The sequence below is a fragment of the Microtus ochrogaster genome, chromosome 7, assembly GCF_000317375.1.
Source record: "Microtus ochrogaster isolate Prairie Vole_2 chromosome 7, MicOch1.0, whole genome shotgun sequence".
Taxonomy (NCBI): domain Eukaryota; kingdom Metazoa; phylum Chordata; class Mammalia; order Rodentia; family Cricetidae; genus Microtus; species Microtus ochrogaster.
This window is the reverse complement of record NC_022014.1, coordinates 61,267,000-61,277,109: the sequence shown is the minus strand read 5'-3', so window position 1 is coordinate 61,277,109 and position 10,110 is coordinate 61,267,000. Positions and strand designations below refer to the sequence as shown.

Genomic DNA, 10,110 nt, shown 5'->3' with positions numbered 1-10,110 from the left:
CTGTAGACCAGGCTGGTCTCGAACTCACAGAGATCCGCCTGCCTCTGCCTCCCGAGTGCTGGGATTAAAGGCGTGCGCCACCACTGCCCGGCCTACTGGCCTCTTCTTATGGCAGTCAAATCACTCTAGATTAGGTGTTGGTCTATCCCTTGTTGTTATATTAGTTTACCTCTAGTGTAGGTATGCATCCTTAACAAGTCCTAAAACGACTCTGACCTCTTCTTATGTCATTTCTTCAGGAATACAAACTAAGGAACATTGTCATTTAGATTGCCCCCTGAGAAGCAAAAATGACATACTAATTTCCCATGCTTTAAATCTTTGTATGGATAACCTTTTCACAGGCATGTAATTACAGCTAAACGAATGGTTTCCCAAGTACAACCTCATGCTTAAAGTGAGGTAGCTGGCCAGCTCTCCAGTGGATTAAGTGAAACTAAAGAAGCTAAATGATTAATAGAATTCTTTCAGCATCATGACAAGTAGACTTTACATTTTCTGCATCATCAAACATAAGTATTGTATCAATTTAAAGTTATAGGGAGATGTTTAACATTTGACTGCATGGTTTGTGATACAAAGCGGAGGCTGGTTCTTACCTCAGCTTATCATTTAAAATTCTCATCACACACAGCTACCCTTCTTACTGCTTTCTTCAATAATATGCACAGTTTAACTCAGACAAAGCAGAAATAGTACTTCATACTTTGCTATCTCAATTCCTGATTTTTAGGAGGATTTAATCCATGAAACTCTGTGACAGAATGAAACATTTTTATGATCCTAGGGGGAAGCCAGGCCTGAAACATAAGAATAAACCCTCTTTTATATATTACTGTGTTTTTAGACAGGACACTGCTAAGTAAGCCAAACTGGCCTGGAACTTTGTGATTCTCTTGGCTCTGTGGCCCAGGTACTGAGTAGATTATAGGTACAAGCCACCACTCCCAGGAAATGACAGTCTTGAAAGTTCCTGTGTGATAGCAATACTTTAATAGGTTTTAAATCTAGTCTTCCCTGATATTAGGGTTCAGGCATTCTGCTGGCCCCGTCTCCTGGCAGGATGCACTCAGGCAGCACCCTGGGCAGCCTAGGGTCCAATGGCTGCTATGTTACTATGTAGTCTGTACACAGGTGCAAAGGTCCCTTTAATAGACAAGACCTGCCTAACCACGCTCTCTCTTCCTGTTGTTTCTCTGAAGCAGGTCACCATGTTTATGTCTCTTTTCTCTTTCCCTCCCTTTTCCCTTCCCAATAAACTTCCTTCCCATATAAGCTCTGTATGATGGCATGTTTGTCCCCCACCGTGGGATCGAGGTCCTACCTCATGCCACCTATCATATCTGTGTCGTGACTTGGGTAGGTCAGTGTTATGTTGGAACCCTAACACCTGATATTTAACACCTGATACTTTTGTGATAATCATATCAGGAGACAAATTCCAACAGCAGTCCCAGCTTTCAAGCCAGGCAGTGCGACAAGTGGAGAAAATAATTTATTCAAAATACACTGTAAATCAACGGGGCAGTTAAACACCCAGGTCCATCCCTCATACTGTGACATCATTTTTTTTTTTTTTTTGGTTTTTCGAGACAGGGTTTCTCTGTTGGTTTTGGAGCCTGTCCTGGAACTAGCTCTGTAGACCAGGCTGGTCTCAAACTCACAGAGATCCGCCTGCCTCTGCCTCCCGAGTGCTGAGATTAAAGGCGTGCGCCACCAGCGCCCGGCTGTGACATCATTTTTACACACTATTTGGAAAAGTAGTTACACATACTGTATCTCGCATCTAAACTCTACTTTAAAAATAGTTATTTACTTTTAAATTATGTGTGTTGGGGGATATGCAGATGGGTGCAGGTATTTAAGGAGGTCAGAGGCATCAGACTCCCAGAGTTACAGGTAGTTGTGAGCCACCTGACATGGGTGCTGGGAATCGAACTCAAGTCCTCTGGAAGAGCAGTGTATACTCTTAACCTCAGAGCCATTGCTCTAGCCCCATTATCTGAAATCTGAATTATCTGAAATTATCTGTTTCTCACAGCTGAAATCTTGGTTTAGATTTTTTCCTTTAGAATTATTCATAACTCATACTTTGCAGGATGACTGAATTGTTGTGTCTGAAGACACTGAACTGATGACATGGAAATTAAAGGGTTTGGCTCTATCCCCAACCTCCTGATTCATGGGCTTTTAGTAAGGCAGCTAATCTCAGGTCTCAAATTATCTGCCGCAGAGAACTGGAAAGGGCAGTGCCGTGATTAGAGCGTCCACGCGGCTGATCTGGTCGACCAGGAAAGGTAAGTAGAGAAACAGCTTTCTCTGGCAGGGCATGTGACAGTCAGCTGGCTCCAGGAACTGAAATCCTTTGCTGGCCCTAAATTATCTAATTGGCACCTCGAGTCCTCTCTAATCCAAATAGCTATTTTTCAATATTTCCTTACGGAGAAGCTTCATATTATGACTTTTATGGTGAAGACAGGTACAAACTAGAATTGAAAGGAAGTGGGAATCAGATGCCGGGCACATGTTTTTCATATCTGTAGGCAGAAGCAGGAGGATCGCTACCAAGTCCCAGCCCAGCCAGCTACGTTAGTTACATAAGAACATATCTCACCGCCCCAAAAAGGATATGAAAAAAATTCTATTGTATTTATACACCTCTTTTTGGTTTACTAACGTGACATTTGTTTTTTTGTTTTTGTTTTTTTGGGACAGGGTTTCTCTGGGTAGCATTGTCCTGGAACTAGCGCTGTAGACCAGGCTGGCTTCGAACTCATAGAGATCTACCTGCCTCTTCCTCCTGAGTGCTGTGATTAAAGGTCTGCGCCAACACCTCCTGGCTGTTTTTAACATTTTGACTATTGTATATACTATTGCTACAAAAGTGAGAGCAAAAGTAGTTCACACACCCCTTTGAAGACATTCTTTGGGAGTACACACTCGTTAGTGGAATTGCCGGACCTTCTGGGAAAATCTAACATGCAACAACACAATGAGACGTTAAGTGAAATAAACCAGTCATAGGAGAAATGTGGTTCGATTTACAGTGGTTGCCATGAACTGGTGTGAGGAAAGACTAGTATTACTGTTGAGTGAGGAAGTTTCAGTTCTCAGCTAGATGTAGTCCTCAAAAAACTGCAAAGGCTGCAGAACGATGTAAATGTACTCAATGCTACTGAATTCACTCCTTAAAAAAGTAATACATTCTTTTTAAGCAAGCTACTCTGTCTTAAACTGTCTCATTTCTAGAGGAGGGCAATTGTTAGGCTGAAGCCACATAAGAAACTTAAACATGAAGGAGACAGGGCCGGGTGTAGAGGAGCTCTTTGTAGAACCAGTTAGTACGCAGGAGGCTGAGGCACGCGAATCGCCAAGTTCGAGGCCAGCCTGGGCTACAAAGAACCTAGCACCAGAAACAAAGCCAACCCAACCCAACCCAGGCAATATACCCAAGGGCGTTTAAAAAATTGGTGTGTGTGCGTGTGTGTGTGTGCAGGTCCAGCGGGAAGGAGGCTGGGCTGAAGACCGTGAAAGGAGAACTAAGGCAGCCAGGGAACGGGAGTGGTCCTGAGCACCCCCACCCCAGGGAAGGGGTCAGGACCGCCGGGCCTGCTGGGATTTGGAGTCCAGTGTGCTAACTCTCAGGGTCAGGGGGCTAGGATAGATGCAAGGGGCTGGGGCCTAAGCTCCCAACTTAACAGGCAGAAAAGAAATTAATCAATTGTGTGACAAGATTCCCTGCCATTAGGGCCCCTGAGCACTGCGGGTTCTCCGCCCGCCCGCTCCTTTGTCTCCCGCACCGCTTTCCTCAGACCCCCGCTCCCTAACATTCCGAGTCTTCCAAGGTGGGTCTCGGCCACCTCAGCACCAACCGCCGGCGCTCCGGCCCCGCCCGTCGAACGCCAGGACGCGGGGGCGGGCAGAACCGTCCTCGGGCGCCCCGGAAGTCCCTGCCCTGCTCTCCAGCCGAGCGCCGCGGCGGGATGAGAGGCTTACGATTGGCGGGGAGGCGAAGATGACGCGCTAAGTGCGGCGGCGCGGCCCCGCCCCTGCGCTCCGGCGCGCTGTTAGCGTGGGGTGGGGCGGAGCGTGGCCCCCGGCGGCCATTACCCGGAACAATCCCGGGCCTCGGGTCAGGTGACCCACGGCGGGGCTGGCGGGAGGGAGGGCCGAGGGGTGGAGACGAGGAGTGAGGCGAGAAGCCGAGGGAGGAGAGAGGAGAGAAGGGCGGAGTAGGAGGGAGGGGAAGGGGGCGGGGTGGGAGCGGGTCACGTGACTCGGCATGGAGGCGGCGGCGGCGATCGGGAGGAGTCGCCGGGGCAGAAGCCGCACTTGTTAGTGTTGGGGGAGGAGGGGGCCGGCGACGCCGACACCGTCAGCCGGCGACGCCGCGAAGAAGGCGGGAGGGGGTGGGGGCGAAACCAGGCTCCGACCCCCCGGCCGAGGGGATGAGGGGAGCATGGGCGCCAAGGAGTCACGGATCGGATTCCTCAGCTACGAGGAGGCGCTGAGGAGAGGTGAGGGGGAGGGGTCGGGCGAGCTGCGGGGAGGCCAGTGTCGGGCGCCCGAGGGTGGGTGGCCCGAGGGAGGGTCGGCAGGGTCGGCTGGGGCGTGGGGTGTCTGGCGAGGGACCTGGGGGTGGGCAGGCGTGGGAATCCTGAGGGCCGGGAGGTGGAGTGGGGAGCGGTGTTTGGGAATTGGGGCGCTTGGGGAGGGGGCGAAGCTTTCTCAGTGACGGGGTACCGGGCGCTGGCTGGCCATTCGATGCACTCTGGTGGCGTTGTTATCTTGACTCGGTTCAGGGAAACCCTGTCCATCGCTCCTGGGATGGTTCAGCCTTTCCTTCCAGGCCCCCTCATCCTTCAGTGCCATTTTCTTATATCACTCTTGTATTTAAAAAAAAAAAAAAATACAAGCCTCCGACAACGTCCTGATCGGGTTCCTAACAGCGTTGGCTGGTGAAGAGAAGGTGGCTGCATTTTGCTCCTGGAAATCCTTTAGAATTGGGGAACCTCTGGTTTTTCCCAGGGTCTTTGCCTCTCTGCCGAGGGCGATGACCATCCTTGCGCCTCTCACCCTTTCAGGGGTTGACTTGGATTAAGAAAGACCTGGAATGAAGTTGTGTTTAAAGGTGACAAGAGATTAGACAGCTGATGTTGCCATAAGACCTTGTCGTAGGTTTTCTCGCCCCGGACATTGATCGGGTTGAGTGCACTTGCTTCCCAGTTCTCATCCCGGCGCTCCCCTGAAATGGCATTCGGAAATCCAGCATTGTGATACTGTGTTACATCTCCCTTCAGACACTGGCCTTGCTGTCAGTCCTCGGCTGCTGCTGCTGCCATTGCCTCTGATTTGCACTGTGTTGTTAACAGCCCCAACCCCCTACCACTTACTCTTGATACTGTTGTCCCTGATCACGAAAGCATACGCTAACTGGAAGTATCTTGCACAGTTTTTATGGCCGGAATGTGACTTAATTTTTCATGGCTGAGATTTGAATGCATGGTTGTGTGGTGCTTGTATTTATTCTCGACCTTTAATGGATTTTCTTGGTAAGAAGTGAAAAACATTAAGCAGATTAGAGGCCAGATATTATTGTTGACAGATTTCTGAGACAAAAAAAAAATTAAGCCTTGCGCCAGGTGGTTTTGTAGCTTCAGATAGAAAATGAAAATAGGACGAAAAAGACATTTTACAGTGAGATCTGGTTCATATGTAAAGAAAATTGTGAGTTCACTGGACCCACTACCTAAGAAATAGATAATAAGATGCAGAGTTGTAGTTGCATCAGTTTTGGATTGAGCAGAATAGCAAAAGTAAGCCTTTTAGTGGTGCCTTCCTTTCAGCAGCATGGTGATTGTTCTCAAGCACAATCTTAGTTGAACTTTTTCTCCCTGTTTCAATATGAGAAATATTCCAAATTCTTGGTGTATTTTCAACCCTAATAGACCAGTCATTTCCTGAATGCTGTTGAGCTTGACAGGTCTGGGGGCAATTAGACAGTGGCTTACACGGCATGAAATAGGGCACAGTCGAATTGATTTACAGCTGATTTACAGGTTCAGAAGTGTTTCTAAGTTTAAGGGTGTGAATACCAGTGATATACCTGGTGTTAATATATTCTAAAATTAAACTTTATTCCAGCTCTTGCTGTTTTATTTTATATCAAATTAAGATTGTACATTTTTTTTGTTTGTTTTTTTATGACAGGTTTGTTTCTATGTCTAGCCCTGACTGTCTTGGAATTCACTTTGTAGACCCTGCTGGCCTTGAACTCAGATATTCACCTGCCTCTGTCTCCTGCGTGCTAGGATTAAAGGCGTGGGCCACTATACCCAGCAAGAGTGTACATTTTATAATATAAATAATACATAATATAACTATATAAATATAAATGAAATTGATACATTTAAAAATGATCTGGTGAAAGGCTTTCATTTAATTTGTTATGAAGCATGTCTGAAAGTTTAAAATGCATATTTAAATAACATGTATGTATTAAAGTCTTGGTAAAGGTTATTTGAATGTGTTTGTTTTTGTCAGTTTTGCTACAGGGGTATTAAACCAAAAGAGGAGCAAGTTGATAAAGTGGTTTCTATGTGTAAACAGGGCATGTTTAAAACAGGCAACTTTTAAACATGATACTTTTCACTCAAATTCAATGTCACACTTCAATTTAACTACAGAAAGGGTTGAGAACCTTTTGGGGGACACCTAAATAAATAGGTACTAATACCTGTATTAGTTTTATTTATCTGTTTACTTTGTATGAGGTGAGATGGATTGGATAGGATTTGACAAGTAAAAAAAAAAAAAAACATCTTGATCCAGGCGGTAGTGGTCCAAGCCTTTAATCCCACCACTCCAGAGGCAGAGGCTGTGAATCTCTGTGAATTCAAGGCCAGCCTCCTTTACAAGTCAAGTTCCATAGAGAAACTATTTTGAAAAAGTGGAAAAAAACAAGAAACAGTACAAAAAAGCCAGAAAAAAAGAATAGAAAAAAATGAACTTGAGAGAACTATTTGACCCTTTGACTTTAAATGATTGAGCTCTATTTACTGCTTATCTATAATTACACAGCATTAAAAAGTCTGGTGTATTACTACAAATAAAAAATTGCAGTTTATGTAGCAAAGTAGGATCTTGAAATATAATATTACAGGGAGAGAGGGAAAGGCAGAAATGATATAAATACAGTAGAAATACTAAAAAATTAAAATTTAAAAAGTGATATAAAGACAATAATAAGAAATGGTGGCGTACACTATTAATCCCAGCACTCAGAAGGCAGAGGCAGGCGGATCTCTGTGCCTGGTCTACAAAGCGAGTTCCAGGACAGCCAGAGCCACAAAGAGAAACCCTGTCTCAAAAAAAAAAAAAAAAAAAAAAATAAAAGAGCAGTGTTAGTGACAGATAACACTGGACCTGAGTGAAAGGGTGGTCTAGTTTATGTCTGAGGCGCTAGAAATTAGGATGATTTTTGGGTTCATATCCTATTTTGGTTAGACTGCCCGTATTTTAACTTTTACTTTTCTGAATGTATGTAGCTTTAAACATTTTGGGGAAGATGTATTAGTGGTACTTTTTTTTTTCCTTTTTTGGCTTGTATTATAAATACTTTGAGTAATAGAAAAGGGACTTGACTTTTTATTAAGATATTTGTGTTATATTTATTTGTCTGTGTTTGCTAGCCATAGTGTGTATGTGGAGGTCATAGGACAGGTTTTTTTGTTTGTTTTTTGTTTTTTTGTTTTCCTAGACGAGGTTTCTCTATATAACAGTCATGGCTGTGTCTCCCTGTAGACCAGCCTGGCTTTGAAATCACAGAGACACTCCTGTCTCTGCCTCCCACGTGCCGAGGTTAAAGGCTTTCACCACCACCTTCCAGCCACAGGTAAGTTTTTGACTCAGGAGTCAGTTCTCATTCAACCTTATGGATCTCCGGGATTGAACTCAGGTTATCAAGTTGGCAGTGAGCATCTTTACTCTCTGATCCATTTCATAGGCCTAACTTGACTTTTTAAAAAAATATTATTACTAAACTTAAAGAATGCATATGTTTGTCTAGGGAACTATGCCTGTTTTCATGGATACTGAGAATTTTAATAGCTTTGTTTGCCATCTCTTTATTTTACCATGTTTTATCAGTTTGTAACTTTTGTGTGTTGTGTGTGTGTATGTGTGTAGTTTTTTAGACAGGACCTCATTTTGTAGCCCTTGTTTTCCTAGAACTCGCTATATAGACCATGCTGGCTTAAACTCATAGATTGCCTCTGTCTGAGCTGGGATTATAGGTGTCTCCCAACAGGCCTGGTTATAGCTTGTTTATATTCTGTGTGTTTTTGTGCACATGCTCACCTGCTCTCACATGAGTATACACATAACATGCACACCTTTGCACTTGCATGGATTGACTAGAGGACAATCTCAGGTGTGAGTCTTCCTCAGATGTCATTCACTTTTTTCTGTCTTTCAGTAGTTTGGGGCCCAATGATTAGGCCAGTTATCAAAAGTCCCAACAGGTGGTGGTCCATGCTTTTAATCCCAGCACTTGGGAGGCAGAGACAGGCGGATCTCTGTGAGTTCAAGGCCAGCCTGATCTACAAAGTGAATTCCAGGACAGGCTCCAAAACTACAGCACTTTACCACTTGGGCTATCTTCCTAACCATTGAAACGTGTGTGTGTGTGTTTGTGTGTATACAAGATATATGTATACATTTTATTATTTTGTTTGTATAATAGTATAATAATATAAACACACACACACATATATTTTAAAGACGGTCTCTATATAACCCTGACTGTCCTGGAACTTACTATATAAACCAAGCTAGCCTCAAACTCACTGATAACCACTTGCCTCTTCTAAGTTCTGAGATTAAAGGTGAAGCTTGTATATTCGGTAAAACGTGTTCTAAGTACTCAGAACACATTTAAAATTCATTGGATGAGGATTGGCATAGTAGCACATGGCTAATCTCAGAATTCAAGAGGCAGAAACAGGCAGATCTCTGTGAGTTTGAGGCTAACTGGTCTACATAGTGAGTTCTAAGCCAGCTAGGGCTTCTTCAAGTGAGACCCTATCTCAAAGAAAAGTTGAGTGTCAAATATTTCAGTATTCAAAGAAAAATTAAACATTTTCTCTAATTATTTCTTCTCTGTACCTCCTTTCTTTCATCTTTGTAGAAAGAGGATTATGTTTTCTTCCCCTTTTAATCAAGAATTGACAGATTTAAAATGTTCCTGACTGTATAGTATATTAATTTCCCAATCTTTTTTTCTTAGATCTAGGACCTTGTGCATCTAGGTCAGGTTCTACCCCTTAGCTTATTTATTTATTTATTTATTTTGGATTTTCAAGACAGGGTTTCTCCGTAGCTTTTGGTTCCTGTCCTGGAACTAGCTCTTTTTTTTTTTTTTAAAGATTTATTTATTTATTTCTTATGTATACAACATTCTGCCTCCATGTATGCCCACACGCCAGAAGAGGGCACCAGATCTCATTACAGATGGTTGTGAGCCACCATGTGGTTGCTGGGAACTGAACTCAGAACCTCTGGAAGAGCAGCCAGTGCTCTTAACCACTGAGCCATCTCTCCAGCCCCTGGAACTAGCTCTTGTGGACCAGGCTGGCCTTGAACTCACAGAGATCCTCCTGCATCTGCCTCCTGGGATTAAAGGCGTGCGCCACCACCACCTGGCCCTTAGCTACTTTCTAACTGTCTCTTTTGATACAGAGTCAACGTAGTGCAGGCTGGATTTGAATTTGTCATGTAATCAACACTGGTCTTTAGCTTTTGGTATTCCTGCCTCAACCTCCTAAAGTGCTGGGATTACAGGTAGGTTTCTGTCCCACCCGGTCCTGCAGCTGCTTTCAGTCCCAAGGAAACACAGAAGTCTACATTAATCATAAATTGGTTGGCCTATTAGCTCAGACTTATTAACTCTTTTTTTTTTTGAAGACAGGGTTTCTCTGTAGCTTTGCAGCCTATTCTGGAACTAGCTCTTGTAAACTAGGCTAGCCTCGAACTCACAGAGATCCACCTGCTTCTGCCTCCTGAGTTCCTGAGTACTGGGATTAAAGGTGTGCCCCACCACTGTTCGACCTT

The 10,110-nt window shown here is 44.3% G+C and overlaps 1 protein-coding gene across 1 annotated transcript in view; it reads left to right on the top strand.

Moving 5' to 3' along the window:
• Positions 1-4,295: 4,295 nt before the first annotated feature.
• Usp32 (ubiquitin specific peptidase 32) overlaps positions 4,296-10,110 on the top strand; it is a 127,109-nt gene continuing 121,294 nt past the window's right edge. Inside the window, exon 1 of the mRNA XM_005350446.2 lies at positions 4,296-4,517. Coding sequence (XP_005350503.1) covers positions 4,460-4,517 — 58 coding nt within the window. The 5' untranslated portion in view covers positions 4,296-4,459. The remainder of the gene's footprint in view (positions 4,518-10,110) is intronic.